Source organism: Ranitomeya imitator, chromosome 2 (assembly GCF_032444005.1).
Source record: "Ranitomeya imitator isolate aRanImi1 chromosome 2, aRanImi1.pri, whole genome shotgun sequence".
NCBI classification, from domain to species: domain Eukaryota; kingdom Metazoa; phylum Chordata; class Amphibia; order Anura; family Dendrobatidae; genus Ranitomeya; species Ranitomeya imitator.
This window is the reverse complement of record NC_091283.1, coordinates 640,672,944-640,689,710: the sequence shown is the minus strand read 5'-3', so window position 1 is coordinate 640,689,710 and position 16,767 is coordinate 640,672,944. Positions and strand designations below refer to the sequence as shown.

General features: G+C 43.3%; 1 protein-coding gene across 3 annotated transcripts in view; it reads right to left on the bottom strand.

Moving 5' to 3' along the window:
* Positions 1-6,274: 6,274 nt before the first annotated feature.
* Positions 6,275-16,767, bottom strand: part of LOC138665371 (oocyte zinc finger protein XlCOF7.1-like) — a 117,513-nt gene continuing 107,020 nt past the window's right edge. For all 3 annotated transcript variants that reach the window (XM_069752796.1, XM_069752797.1, XM_069752798.1), the window contains exon 7: positions 6,275-7,164. In XM_069752796.1, coding sequence (XP_069608897.1) covers positions 6,464-7,164 — 701 coding nt within the window. In that variant the 3' untranslated portion in view covers positions 6,275-6,463. The remainder of the gene's footprint in view (positions 7,165-16,767) is intronic.

The window sequence follows — 16,767 nt, the reverse complement described above, 5'->3', positions numbered from 1 at the left end:
AGAACCCTATTATACACCCCTGAGCTGCTGAAGAACCCTATTATACGCACCCGAGGTGCGTCAGAACCCGATTATACGCACCTGAGCTGCTGCAGAACCCTATTATATGGACCCAAGGTGCTGCACAACCCTATTATACAAACGAGCTGCTGCAGAACCTTATTATATGCACACGAGCTGCTGCAGTTCCCTATCATACATACACGAGCTGCTGCAGAACCCTATTATACACACCCAAGTTGCTGCAGAACCCTATTGTACGCATCCAAGGTGCTGTAAAACCCTATTAAACGCACCCGAGCTGCTGCAGAACCCGATTATACACACCTGAGCTGTTGTAGAATCCTATTATACGCACATATGCAGGACCCTATTTTACATACACGAGCTTCTGCAGAACCCTTTTATACACACCCGAGTTGCTGCAGAACCCTATTGTACGTACTCGAGCTGCAGCAGAACCCTATTATACGCACCCAAGCTGCTGCAGAACCCTATTATACATACCTGGGCTGCTGCAGAACCCTATTATACATACCTGAGCTGCTGCAGAACCCTATTATACACACCTGAACTGCTGCAGAACCCTATTATACGCACCTGAGCTGCTGCAGAACCCTATTATACACACCCGAGCTGCTGCAGAACACGATTATATGCACCCGAGCTGCTACAGAACCCGATTATACGCATATAGTATAATGTGTAGCACCAGCGTCTCTACCTGCAGTCCCTCTCTCCCTGCAGAGATACAAACATACTGCCACAGCCCCCATCCTGCTCCTTCCGGGTCTGCTGCTACCCGGGGTGCGGTGCGTGCAACACACACAGGTCCCCGGGCACTATGCTTAGGGAGCGTGCGCGCACACACTTCCCCTTTCTTAAAGGGGCCAAAAGTGTCCCCAGCCAATATCTGCAGGACACTATTTAAAGCACCTCTTGCAACATGGAGGTGTCTGTGCAATGCTGTGTTTGTTTCCTAACAATATTGTGAGTTCTCAGGTCCCAGCACTCGTATCCCAGTACGCTGCACCTGCCAGTGCTTATCTCAGTGTCAGAGAGTCCCACTGCACCTGCCAGCGCTCATCTCAATGTCAGACGGTCCAGTTGCACCTGCCCAGGCTCATCCCAACATCAGCCGGTCACGCTGCACCTGCCCGTTGTCATCTCAACATCAGTCGGTCCCGTTTCACCTGCCCGGCCAATCTCAACATCATCTGGTCCAGTTGCACTTGCCAATGCTCATCTCTTTCTCAGCCGGTACCTGTCATCTTACTCCTCCTACCTGTATCTGTTGGATATTCCCTTAGGCTGCCCCAGCTACCTGTTTCTAGGGGGTTAGCTGCCATCTACCCAACGTCAGTTCTGGAGTAGGACCTGGACCACCTCCCTTGTCTCTCCTCAGATCTCGATGTTGTATGTTGCTGCATATCCGTGGTCTTATTGGGTGAGGTTCCTAGTCACTCTCCTCCAGGTCTTCCATGGACTTCGGCACAGTGGTTCCACCACCCTGCCTGTTACAGTTTGCACAGGCCATGGAATCCGCTGGCTCTCAGGTATCTTCCATCTCGTACCTATACCAAGACAGGTCGTGTCAGAAGGATCAGCAGGATAAGATTTTATCCTATCTGCGGACATTAAATACCTGTCTGGACACACTGGCAGTAAAGGCTGCTTCCTCATTTTCTCAAGCGGCAGTTACCACGACGGTGACCCATCAGGCTGCCAGTTATGCACTAGATTCCGGACCTCGTTTGTTGGCTCCTCCACTTTTTGGCCTGTGACTATAGGTGATCCAGAACACTGCCCCCATCCCTTATGGGAAATATGCAAATGTATGTAGAAAAGCCGCGGAGACACCATCACGTGTTTTTCAACGCAAGCAATAAATAGCCAGGTCTTTCACCGGGAAGGAACAACGACGGGAAGGTCATTCCCCTGAGGAACCCCTTGGGATCTCCTTTGGGGAGAAACGCGTCGGGCTGGGACACTGCTTCCCTAAGATAAGTGTATCGTAACTACACACCTGTGCTGCTGAATTGGCTGCCTGCCATTATGCTTGTGTTGCACCATTTTAGCCATGAACATCTTTACATGGCTCCCCTATTAAGTTGATTCATATGCTATTGCTTGGTGATTATGCCCTCATATATATATGAATGAATTACTTTTCTGGCGGTGATGCCATCATTTATCTATATTGACAGATTATTTTATTTCTGGCGATGATGCCCATATATCTCTGGCGGTGATGCCATCACTTACATATGACTTCTGAATATGGGAATAATGGCTGTATTCTGGCGATGATGCCTACATGATTCTGGCGGTGATGCCAATGTTTTATGGTGCCAAAACATCTGAGTTTTTTGTATTTTCACCACTTCAAGATTTATGCCATCATGTGCATGCAACTATTGGAACATCATAATAATGTTTTTTTTCTGGTGATGATGCCCATATGATTCTGGCGGTGATGCCGATACTTGTTTTGTTGATCAAGTGTCTTAGGTCTGGTAATTTTACTAGGATGAGTGTATATTTCCTATGCTACTAATATAAGGTTTGATCTCTGAATAGGTGATCATAGCCTTTATTTACTGGTAAAGAAGGTTTACAGTATCATACAAGATGTGTCTCCTGTTTAAGTGACAATATTTTTTTCTACCGTCCTAGACAATTTGCTATTGACAGAGACACCAATCTTTCTCTATGATTATTCACTGCTGTATTTATAAATAATAACAATCTTTAAAAAGAAAATATTATTTTCTACATCCTTCTAAATCACTCATCCATCTAGATTTGATACCACTCATAGTCCATATATTTCCTTAGATGGAATTGAACAAGGCTCACTAACGTCATTCTGCATTGACAGCCATTAGCAGCTACAGCACTTCAGTGTATTTATTCATTTTGTGTTTTTTTTTTTGTGTGGTGTGTTTTGGGTGGTGGCTTTGGTAGGGATACCTTTTAGGGTCAGTCTACGTTGAGCGGGGGCGCCATATCGTATCCCAGGGTGCCAGCCTCCGCTGCAAGGAAGGGAATTCAGTAGGGTGAGGCACGTCTATCTTCCCTAGCCCTTTTCCTTTTTAGTGATTATCTGTATTCAATGACTATCTGATCCTATTTTTGGGTTCCCTGCCATTAGTTGTTTGTTATGTGTGGTTTCTAGTCCTATTTTAATTATTGTCATTACAAAATATTTTTTAGGTCATTTTTGCAATTCATTGGTTTTTTCTCTTGATACTAGACCTAGGCCATCCTTTTTGTTTTTGATTTTTCTCCATTAGCTGAGCCCCTGAGGTGCCAGAACAGCAGAATAACCCCCAGGTGACCTCATATTGAAAACTTCACTGCCTATGGAATTTATCTATGGGTATACAGGGTATTTTGAAACCACAGGTGCATCACAGGATTTTATAACATTGGGATGTGGAAATGTAATATTTTAGTTGTAAAATATATTATTTTTTATTTGCTGCAAATTTATCAGATACACAAGGGTTAATAGGTGAAACTGGACACCAGCTGCAGTCACTATTTTATAATATCCATGCTGTGCTTTATTCTGGAGAATTGCATATCTGCCAGTTTAATGACCAAACATTGTGCCCCCATATTGTAGCGCACCCATACATAGTGATTCTGCCGACATGCACCCAGTAAATTGTTAAGTGCTCTCTCACCATTACAATAATGTCAAACATGTGGCCACTTACTGTGGTTTATGCATTTGGATGCGTAGATTTCACTGGATTTTATTTGAGGGGGCGGGAGCCGTATCAGTTTTCCAGTCTTTGTTCTAGCCGTAACTTGGGAACCCACTATAGTTCCAGTGACAGACTACGGACACCTGTGTAGGGTCTGGTATTGTGCAGGATAACTTAGGGGTTTTGATTCGCAACATTTTGGGGTACATAACATTTTTTGATCGCTGGAATCGCGTTCTTGTGTTCTACGCTGATCACTTACATAGCAGTTTCCATGTAAATTCCACAAAAATATGATTCAGATGAACTCCTGACAGAACCATCCAACATAATTAGGCAGATTGAGATGCTTTGGAGTCCGTTTGGCTTTTGTATCCATATTTTTAGCTGTTCACAGAACTGTGGTTGTTCACACTTGTGCACTAAAAAGGCACCCTAAAATGAAGGGACACCGCGGAAACAAAGACAAGCCGCAATCAAAAGTGACTCCATCTGCCTCTTAAGTGAGTGGTTCTGTCTGAATTGTATTTTTGGGGGATTTATATGGAAACCCCAGTGTAAGCGCTCATTGGAGAACGCAGGATAAATGTGAGCAAAGCCTTGTTCTTATTTGTTGGGGAGGTAGAATGAACAAATATACAGCAGTTCAAAAATAGTTCTTATTTTTATTTTTATGCAGTTCATGCGGTATAAGTGAGATGGCAGATTTATTCTTTGGGTTGGTTCAATTTCAACGATATCAGATTTAGTTTTTTATGCTTTGCCGCTATCACACAGTAAAAATGCTGTTTTTCTGAAGAAAAAAATTAATTGCCACATTCTGAGAGCTGTAACTTTTTTATTGTTTGGTGGACAGAGCTGTATGAGGGGTTATTTTTTTCAGATGCAGAAATAACAATAACCAACAATTCAGTTATTGTTTTTATTTTTTTTCACCGTTCAACGTGCGGTAAAAGTGATAAGACCGATTTGTTCTTTGGGTCAGTACGATTACAGAGATATCAGATTTATGTTTTTATGCTTTGTGACTTTTACACATTAAGGCCATCATAACTACAAGATTGTTACAGTATTTTGCTTCTCCCACTGAGAACAATGCAATAAAATGAAAAAAAAAAAATATCAGGAGGCATCTTTGCATGATTTTAGCTGTAAATTTGCTGTCAGGCTCCAGGAGGATCCTCATCCTCCAGCTAAATCCCAATCCACTTTACTCAGCATGTATTAAAAGTGATAACAGCAGCTCATAAATCATCATTTGTCAATCATTGTTATTTTTTTTTCAACAATACTTTGAAGAAAAAGCAATAGCAAAACTAAGTCATAGACCCAGATCAGGTGATTACGAGCCCGCTTCTGCTCATCACCGGACTGCATCATGCTTGCATCTTCTCGACCATGCTTTTATTGTAGCAGCACTGTAACTCCCATCTGCATGTACAGTATATTTTTGTATATTTATATAGTTTTTTATGAGAAGCATTCATTATATCACAAAATTTGTATTTTATGATGTGTACAGTGATACAAAGGTGAATTTAATTCCACAACCACAAATAATCACTGTGCTCTAAGGCCACATTCACACGTTGCGTCCTGTCCTGCGGGTTCTCCCGCAGCGGATTTGATAAATCTGCAGGGCAAACCCGCTGCGGTTATCCCTGCAGATTTATCGCGGTTTGTCCTGCGGGTTCCGCTGTGGGATTTACCCCTACTATTGATGCTGCATATGCAGCATCAATAGTAATGTTAAAAATAATAAAATAATGATATACTCACCCTCTGATGTCCCGATCTCCTCGGCGCTGCAGGCGGCGGTCCGGTTCCAAAGATGCTGTGCGACCAGGACCTTCGTGACGTCACGGTCATGTGACCGCGACGTCACCGCAGGTCCTGGTCGCATAGCAAACCTGAGACCGGACGGCCGCGTGCAGCGCTGAGACTTCAGAGGTGAGTATAACATGATTTTTTTATTTTAATTCTTTTTTTTTTTACTCAAATATGGTTCCCGGGGCCTGGAGGAGAGTCTCCTCTCCTCCACCCGGGTATAACCCGCACATTATCCGCATTACTTCCCGCATGGTGGGCACAGCCCCATGCGGGAAGTAAGCGGATCAATGCATTTCTATGTGTGCAGAATCGCTGCGATTCTGCACAAAGAAGTGACATGCTCCTTCTTTTTTTTCGCAGCAATTACGCGCGTTTTTTTCCGTGATTTTCCGCAATGTGGGCACAGCGGTTTTTGTTTTCCATAGGGTAACATTGTACTGTACCCTGCATGGAAAACTGCTGCGAAAATCGGGGCGGTTCCGCGGTAAAAACCGCATAGTGTGAACATACCCTAAATCACATTTTTCTTCTAGATCTGAGCCACAAATAATTTTTTACCAAGTAATTTAGAACATGGGAAATCAGAGGTAATTCCATCTTAAAATTAATAGAGGGGGGACTACACTTTAATACAGGTAAAAAAAGATTAATTTGACTCAATTTGTGTATTGGCTTCCTTTATGTTAAATATTAGAATATGTTTTACATTATAAACATGGAAGACATCCTTGTGTTTTTCAAAATATGGTTTTATTGTAAAACATTCCAGATTTTTTTTTTGCTGGAATCCTCTTTACGTTGTACAAAACATTTCCCATATGTAAAGCATAATAACATTTTTACCCATTTGAGAATTAGGTTTAACAAAATTAATTTCTTGGTAGACGAACTCCAAGATTCTGAACACATTTTGCTGTCTAAGATATATGAAGTTTCTGGTGTGCAACAAGATTTGATTTTTGGGTAAAGCATTTACCACATTCCAAGCACGAGAAAGGTTTCTCTCCTGTGTGAATTCTCTGATGATCAACAAGGGTCGATTTCTGTGAAAAACGTTTTCCACATTCTGAACATGAGAACGGCTTCTCCCCTGTGTGAATTCTTTGATGATCAATGAGAGTTGATTTCCTGCTAAAACATTTTCCACATTCAGAACATAAAAACAGTTTCTCCCCTGTGTGAATTCTCTGGTGGTCCACAAGACCGGATTTCCTAGTGAAACATTTACCACATTCTGAACATGGATATAGTCTAACATTTTTGTGGATTTTTTTATGTTTAACAAAATCTGATTTCTGGACAAAACATGTTCCACATACAGAACAAGATGACAATGTATTATCATGTGTGTGAATTTGCTCATGTTCATGATGACTTGATTTATAGGTAATAGGCCTAAAGCTTTGAGATCTTAAATATGGTTTTAAATTTGTAGGCAGAATCAGATTAGGATCATTTTTACAAATAACATCTCCTCTATGGTTTTCCACACTTGGTTGAACAGACAATAGATCTGCACTGCTGAGTCTTGAATGTATGTGAACAGTAACAAGGTTTTCTTCTAGAGAACATTGTGTGACATTTTCATGGTGTCTTTCTCGTCTGTTTCTGAGACAATCTGGTGGCAAGAAGAAAAGATTTCTCGTTTTCTAACATCATATTAACAAATGATACTGTTACGATACTTTCTAACTTACTGAATCATCCATCGTATTCAAGTACTGCTATGAAGTAGTCAAGAGCATTTTGCCATTACATTACACATAAAATTGGTGATTATTACTGACATCTCAAAAGAAACTACAGTAATTTAGAAACTTTTCAATGTATGAAATCCAGACATATAAAGTAGTTGAAACGTGGTATGTGCCTGCGTTGACAACAGGTAAGCAAAGAGACAGGTCATAGTGTAAAATTAATTAAACCCGGGTAATTTCACATTGCATTTCAGCCACCTGTTTGGTGGCCCCGTCGGGGCTTACGTCTGAAACCCCAGCAAAAAGGGATTTGGCCTTTTGCACCGACGGGGCCATAGACTATAATGGTGGATTATTTTCGAGTGTGTACGCCTACTGAATTCAGACACTCAGATGTAGCAATCCAAAGCCAATTTTGACCTACCTGACCAGGCAAATTTTTTTTTTTAAATCTGACCAGATTCAATTTATGTGGTAATAACTCTGGAATGTTTCAATATATCCCAGTGATTCTGATACTGGAAAAAAACACAGTCTCGGAATTACATGGGGCCATTATACTGTATGGAGCATTATATGGGGCAATTATACTGTATAGAGCATTATATGAGGCCCATTATACTGTATGAAGCATTATGTGAGGCCCATTATTCTGTATGGAGCTTCATATGAGGTCCTTTATTCTGTATGGAACATCATATGGGGCTCATTATATTGTATGGAGCACTAAGTGGTGCCAATAATACTGTATGGAGCATTATGTGGAGCTCATTATACTGTATGGAAGACTATGTGGTGCTCATAATACTGTATGGAGGACTATATAGGAGGAAATTGACTTTTGCAAAGAGTATACTACTAAAATCTTGAAACCTGTGGACTCTCGATGGTCTGAATCCCCTCTGCTGTATGGTATTTTAGAACTTACAATAGATATCACTCATTTAATGTAAGAAGTTAAATCTTTGGCATTGTACTATACCTATATTTCAATACCATATCTGTGCATTATGAATTGTGGTATATGTTAAAAGGGCCCACTGGGACTCATTTACCCGGGCCCCACATAAACCTGAAGCCGACCCTGTGTGTGTGCCGGTGCATGTGTGTGTATGTTAGTGTTTATTTTCGATCAGTTACATAGATAATCAATAGAGCAGAAGTGAAGCATGCGCAATCCATTCATGGCTGAGCTGCAGTCCTGTTCTCAGGATTGCTGGGGTCCCATTGCTCAGTCCCTCAAAAGTCAGTAAGTTATCCCTTATCATCAGGACTGGGGATAATTTGATTTAATTGAGGAATAACCCTTTATCAGATACCAGACATATCATTTATTATATACATGGTTGGGCCCAGCAAAACCGAATCCTAATGGAGAGTTATACATTTGTGCTCAAAAGTTTACATACCCCAGCAGAATTTTTGCTTTCTTGGCCTTTTTTCAGAAAATATGAATGATAACACCAAAACTTTTTCTCCACTCATGGCTAGTGGTTGAGTGAAGCCATTTATTGTCAAACTACTGTATTTTCTCTTTTTAAATCATAATGACAACCCAAAACATCCAAATGACCCTGATCAAAAGTTTACATACCCCATTTATTAATACCGTGTATTGCCCCATCTAACATCAATGACAGCTTGAAGTCTTTTGTGGTAGTTGTGGATAAGGTTCTTTATTTTCTCAGATGGTAAAGCTGCCCGCTCTTCTTGGCAAAAAGCCTCCAGTTCCTGTAAATTCCTAGGCTGTTCAGAGAGGTCAAGAGACTGAGATGGCCACTCCAAAACCTTCACTTTGTTCTGCTGTAGCCAATGACAGATCTACTTGGCCTTATGTTTTGGATCGTTGTCATGTTGTAATGTTCAAGTACATCCCAGGCTCAGCTGCTGCGCAGATGACTGCAAATTTGCTGATAACGTGCTGCATTAATCTTTCCTTCAACTTTGACCATGTTTCCTGTGCCTTTGTAGCTCACACATCCCCAAAACACCAGCAATCCACCTCCGTGCTTTACAATAGGAATGGTGTTCCTTTCATCATAGGCCTTGTTCTCTCCAAATGTAACATTTATGGTTATGGCTAAAAAGTTCAATTTTGGTCTCATCACTCCAAATTACCTTGTTCCAGAAGGCTAGTTTTCAGAGAGCCCAGTATTTCAGCTGATGTTGTTTGTGGGTTTTTCTTTGTATCCCGAACAATTTTCCTGGCAGTTGTGGGCAAAATTTTTGTTGGTCTTCCTGACCGTGGATTTGTTTCTACTGAGCAGCTGACTTTCCATTTGATAATTACAGTTTGAACACTGCTGACTGGAATTATCATTTCCTTGGATATCTTTTTGTATCTTTTTCCTGTTTTATACAGGTCAAATACCTTTTCCCTTAGATCCGTTGACAGTTCTTTTGCTTTCCCCATGACTCACAATCCAGAAACGTAAGTGGCTGGATGAAAGATGCAAGAGTCTGTCTGGATCCCAGAAACTTCTATGCACACACACTGATTACAAGCAAACAGGTCACAGGTGAGGATGTTACCTTTAGTAGCTATTCAAACAAATTTGTGTCAATCTTTGTGCATGTTATCAGGCCAAAATCACCAGGGTATGTGAACTTTTGATCAGGGTTATTTTGATGTTTTAGGTTGTCATTATGATTTAAAAAGAGAAAACACAGTAGTTTGACAATAAATGGCTTCACCCAACCACTAACCATGAGTGGAGAAAACGTTTTGGTGTTATCATTAGTGTTGAGCATTCCGATACCGCAAGTATCGGAATTCTGATACCGAGATCCGATACTTTTGTGGTATCGGGTATCGGTATCGGATCCATAGGGATGTGTAAAATAAAGAATTAAAATAAAAAATATTGATATATTCACCTCTCCGGCGGCCCCTGGACATCACGCTGGTAACCGGCAGGCTTCTTTGTTTAAAATGAGCGCATTTAGGACCTGCGAATGACGTCGCGGCTTCTGATTGGTCGCGTGCCACCCATGTGACCGCCACGCGACCAATCAGAAGCCGTGACGTCATTCGCAGGTCCTAAATTCCTAGAATTAGGAGTTTAGTGAATGAGAATGACGTCGCGGCTTCTGATTGGTCGCGTGCCGCCCATGTGACCGCCACGCGACCAATCAGAAGCCGTGACGTCATTCGCAGGTCCTAAACGCGCGCATTTTAAACAAAGAAGCCTGCCGGTTACCAGCGTGATGTCCAGGGGCCGCCGGAGAGGTGAATATATCAATATTTTTTATTTTAATTCTTTATTTTACACATCCCTATGGATCCCAGGGCCTGAAGGAGAGTTTCCTCTCCTTCAGACCCTGGGAACCATCAGGATACCTTCCGATACTTGGTGTCCCATTGACTTGTATTGGTATCGGATATCGGAATCGGCGATATCCGATATTTTTCGGGTATCGGCCGATACTATCCGATACCGATACTTTCAAGTATCGGACGGTATCGCTCAACACTAGTTATCATTCATATCCTCTGAAAAAAGGTCAAGAAAGCAAAAATTCTGCCAGGGTATGTAAACTTTTGTGTACAACTGTATCTCCATCTCAGTAAAAAATATAAATATATACATTTTTAGAGGTTTGGAGGCCCAAATAGAACTTTTGCTATGGTGCCCTATGAACTCTATGTACACCCCTGCTTGAAGGGCCGTGATAGTGAGGGGAATCTGGCCTGTTGCTCAGAGCCCAATGCTCCGGTAGTCCCATGGCCAGATTGTCCTCAACATAAGTGGCACTCCGAGCAGGGAGGGGGACCCAGACATATTTCTTGCACAGGGGCCCCAAGCCGTCAGTGGCGTACAGGTATATAGAGTTGTATCTTCTGTATCTTTATGTACCAGTACAATGTGCCTATAGATAAAAATAGCATGTAGTGATGCAGCCAGAGAAAACTTATGTGCCTCCATCTGTTTATTAGGCTGACACTAAGTTAATACAAAAAAGTTAGCTACTCCTCTGCAGTATACACCCTCCTGCTTGCTCCTAGAAAACCAGTTCAGTGCAAAAGCAGTAGAAGAACATTAACAATATATAAGAGTACAACATGTCAAACTAACAAAAAACACCAGCCATTAGGCTAACAGGGTGGGTGCTGTGTCCCCCAATGAGTGGCTCAGAGAAAAGGATTTTACGGTGAGTACACAAAAATCCCTGTTTTTCCTTCGCCTCATTGGGGACACAGGACAATAGAAAGCATCAGGCTTCACATAACGACTGCCTAGATGTGCGCCACGGCAGCCTGCAGAATTCTTCTGGCCAGCCCCGCATCAGCCGAAGCTTGAATATGAACATTATAGTGCTTCGAGAAAGTACAGTTAGGTCCATATATATTTGGACAGAGACAACATTTTTCTAATTTTGGTCATAGACATTACCACAATGAATTTTAAACAAAACAATTCAGATGCAGTTGAAGTTCAGACTTTCAGCTTTCATTTGAGGGTAACCACATTAAAATTGGATGAAAGGTTAAGGAGTTTCAGCTCCCTAACTTGTGCCACCCTGTTTTTAAAGGGACCAAAAGTAATTGGACAGATTCAATAATTTTAAATAAAATGTTCATTTTTAGTACTTGGTTGAAAACCCTTTGTTGGCAATGACTGCCTGAAGTCTTGAACTCATGGACATCACCAGACGCTGTGTTTCCTCCTTTTTGATGCTCTGCCAGGCCTTCACTGCGGTGGTTTTCAGTTGGTTTGCTTGTGGGCCTTTCTGTCTGAAGTATAGTCTTTAACAAGTGAAATGCACGCTCAATTGGGTTGAGATCAGGTGACTGACTTGGTCATTCAAGAATATTCCACTTCTTTGCTTTAATAAACTCCTGGGTTGCTTTGGCTTTATGTTTTGGGTCATTGTCCATCTGTAGTATGAAACGACGACCAATCAGTTTGGCTGCATATGGCTGGATCTGAGCACACAGTATGTCTCTGAATACCTCAGAATTCATTCGGCTGCTTCTGTCCTGTGTCACATCATCAATAAACACTAGTGACCCAGTGCCACTGGCAGCCATGCATGCCCAAGCCATCACACTGCCTCTGCCGTGTTTTACAGATGATGTGGTATGTTTTGGATCATGAGCTGTACCACGCCTTCGCCATACTTTTCTCTTTCCATCATTCTGGTAGAAGTTGATCTTGGTTTCATCTGTCCAAAGATTGTTCTTCCAGATCTGTGCTGGCTTTTTTAGATGTTTTTAGCAAAGTCCAGTCTAGCCTTTTTATTCTTGATGCTTTTGAGTGGCTTGCACCGTGCAGTGAACGCTCTGTATTTACTTTCATGAAGTCTTCTCTCTATGGTAGATTTGGATATTGATACGCCGACCTCCTGGAGAGTGTTGTTCACTTGGTTGGCTGTTGTGAAGGGGTTTCTCTTCACCATGGAGATTATTCTGTGATCATCCACCACTGTTGTCTTCCGTGGGCGCCCAAGTCTTTTTGCATTGATGAGTTCACCAGTGCTTTTTTTTTCTTTCTCAGGATGTAACAAACTGTAGATTTTGCCACTCCTAATATTGTAGCAATTTCTCGGATGAGTTTTTTCTGTTTTCGCAGCTTAAGGATGGCTTGTTTCACCTGCATGGAGAGCTCTTTTGACCAGATGTTTACTTCACAGCAAAACCTTCCAAATGCAAGCACCACAACTCAAATCAACTCCAGGCCTTTCATATGCTTAATTGAGAATGACATAACGAATGGATTGCCCACATCTGTCCATGAAATAGCCTTGGAGTCAATTGTCCAAATACTTTTGGTCCCTTTAAAAACAGGGTGGCACATATCAAGGAGCTGAAACCCCTAAACCCTTCATCCAATTTAAATGCGGATACCCTCAAATGAAAGCTGAAAGTCTGAACTTCAACTGCATCTGAATTGTTTTGTTTAAAATTCATTGTGGTAATGTCTATAACCAAAATTAGAAAAATGTTGTCTCTGTCCAAATATATATGGACCTAACTGTATGTAGGCTGGACCAAGTCACAGCTTTACAGACCTGCTCCGCAGTAGCCTGATGCCGAATTGCCCTGGAAGCACCCACTGACCAAGAGGAGTGTGCCCTGATCCCCACTGGGATAGGCTTACCTTTGATGCGGTAGGACTCCTGAATAGTGGAACTAATCCACCTAGCTATCGTGGCCGTTGAAGCAGCTAGACCCTTTCTGTGACCCTCAGGAAGCACGAACAAAGAATCCGACCTTCGGAAGGACGCTGTCCTCAAGACGTACCTTCTTAGAGCTGACTACATCCAGAGTATGGAGAGCCCTTTCCACCCTATGGACTGGAATTGGACAAAATGAAGGAAGAACAATGTCCTCGTTATGGTGGAAGGATGAGACAACCATGGGCAAAAAGGATGGGGACGGCCTAAGGACAGCCTTGCCCTGGTGGAAAATAAAGAAAGGCGCCCGAGAGGACAGAGCAGCCAGCTTCGAAACCCGCATGATTGATATGATTGCAATGAGAAAGGCATCTTTCCAGGAAAGAAAGGTGAGCAAAATATCCTGAAGTGGTTCAAAAGGAGCTTCGTGTAAGACTCCTAGGACGAAGTTAAGGTCCCAAGGGTCTAAAGGCATGCGATAAGGGGGAAGCACATGTGTAACCCCCTGAATGAATGTCTTCGCCTGAGGTTTTGTCGCAATCCTACGTTGGAATAAGACTGATAAGGCGGATATCTGGCCCTTGAGCGAGCTGAGTGGCAGGCCTGTGTCCGAACTCTAAAATGGTGGGAATAGAGAAGACGAGGGGAAGACATCGACGAGCCTTGCACCAAGCAAAAAACATCTTCCAGGTACGGTGTTAAATGCGTACCGACGAAGACTTACGAGCACTGATCATTGTAGACGCGACCTTTTGCAAAACACATTAAACACAGGGCTGCTGAGTTCAGGTGGTAAATCGGTCCCTGGGAGAGCAGATCTATACCATCTAACAGTCACCAGGGTACGTCGGCGACAATGCGCACCAACTCTGTTGTGAACCACACCCGGCGTGGCCAATCCGGAGCGACCAGGATCACTGGAACTCCTTCCGCCTTGATCTTCCTGATGACTCTCGGAAGAAGCGGCAGTGGGGGGACAATGTACGGAACACAAAATTGGCGCCACATTGGACCCAGAGCATCCACTCCTATGGCTCTTGGATCTCGAGACCGAGCTATGAATCTGGAGACTTTGGCATATAATCTGGATGCCATCAGATCCACATCCAAAGTCCCCCAAACGAAGACAGATCTGTTGGAAAACTTCTAGATGAAGTTCCCACTCCCCCGAGGCAAGACCCTTAAGGCTGAGGAAATCTGCCTCTCAGTTTTCCATGCCTGATATGTGCACTGCTGAGAGTACCGAGTGGTTCCTCTCTGCCCATCGAAGAATGCGAGTTACCTCGCACATGGCCGCCCTGCTGCGGGTACCCCCTTGATGGGTGATGTATGCCACAGCTGTGGCATTGTCCGATTGAATTCAGATGGGGTGACCCGCTAGGAGATAATGAAACTGCAGTAACGCTAGCCATATTGCTCGTATTTCAAAGATATTGATTGGAAGTTTTGATTCCTGAGAAGACCGGCGGCCCTAAACGGTGTGGTGATGAAAAACAGCTCCCCGGCCCAGAAGACTGGCATTGGTACTAGCCATTGAACCGGGAGAAAGGACTTCCCCTGGTTGAGGGAAGAACTCAATGTCCACCATCTGAGAGTCTGCCTGACCTGTGGGGATAGGCGGCACCGGCAGGGATCCTGTCCCAAGCCGCTAGAAGAGCATGCTGTAGGGGACGGAGGTGCATCTCTGCAAAAGGAACCGCTTCCATTGCTGCCACCATTTTCCCCAGTACCCTCATCGCAAAGTGGATGGAATGAGGGGATGACTGAGAAAGTGCGCGGACTCCTTGCTGAAGGGCTAGGACCTTGTCTTGAGGGAGAATCACCAACCCTCGGATGGAGTCCAGGGTCATGCCTAGAAAGGATATGTGCTGGGCTGGAACGGGGGAAGACTTGGCTAAGTTTATCAGCCAACCCAGACGAGAAAGAGTATCGCAAGTGATGCCAACAGACTCCTCGCAGTCGTGTAAAGACGGACCCTTGACTAGGAGGTTGCCAAATAGGGTAGATTGACCATGCCCCGTGAGTGCAGGATGGACATGACAGCTGCTATGATCTTTGTGAAAACTCTGGGAGCGGTAGCGAGGCCGAAGGGCATAGCCATGAATTAAAAGTGCTGTTTGCAAATGGAGAAACGCAGGAACTTCTGGTGGGGGCGAAAAATTGGGATGGGCAGGTAAGCATGTCGAATATCGATTGATGTTAGAAACTCTCCTTTTTCCATCGAGGTGATGGCCAAACACAGAGATTCCATGCGTAAATGACAGACCTTGACAAACTTGTTTAGGAGTTTGAGGTCTAGTATGAGTCTCACTTTTCCATCTTTTTTTGGGACAATGAATAGGTTGGAGTAGAACCTTTCGCTTTCCGGAACCGGCACAAAGACGCCATTGCGGCGCAAAGAGTTTATGGCTTGGGAAAGAGCCTTTGCCCTTGCCTATGATATTGGAAGTCAGGAAGGAAAGAAATGAGCCTGGGGATGCGAAGAAAAATCGATTTTGTAACCGGGAGACACCAGGTCTCTGACCCATTCGTCGTGAACGACTGAGAGCCAGACCTAGTGGAAAAGTAGTATGTGACCGTCTACCCTGCTGGTGTTGACCGGATAACCCCATGAGTCATTGGGCAAAAAATTTCTGGATCCTAGATCCCTTAGATCCAGACTGTTTGGGCTGACCCTTCCATTGGTGGCAGGATTTATAGGATGTCTGGGGTCCTCTGTTCCTGCATGGAGAGCTGAAAAACTATAAAAGTTGCAGCATTATTTACCAAGAATGATTACTCTAGAACATTGAAAATGCATTACTGCCATAGAAAATAAGAAAAAAGCGCTATATAATGTGCACATTAAATATCTGCAAAAATTGCTGTCCTGATCCTGAAGAGGTAGTGGTAGTGGACCAAACCGAATTGGTGCGAAAGGATCGGAAACGGATTTGTTGTTGATGCTGAAAAGGATGCTTAAGCCACTGCTGGGGAAGAAATTTGCTCTTTCCTCCCGTTGCATCCGAGAGAAGCTGATCCAGCTTCTCTGAATGGAATTAACCAAGGTCTCTGACCAGGAAACCATTGCTTTAGCTACCGACGCTGCAGCGAAGGAAGGACATAGAGCCGCACCTGAGACCTCAAAGACAGATCAAGCCAAATTTTCTATCTGGCGGTCTGTGGGTTTTTTAATAGATGATCCGTCCAGCAGGGATAGAAGGGCTTTGGATGCCAGGTGAGAGACTGGCGGGTCTACTGCAGGGGACTCAGCCTAATCTTTTTTCAGATTGGCTGAGAAAGGGTACTTCGCCTCAAGTGGTTTTTGTCCTGTAATGCGCTTATCCGGTAGTTCGATGTGCTGAATAACTACAGTACAGAGCAAAAGCTTGGACACACCTTCTCATTTAAAGATTTTTCTGTATTTT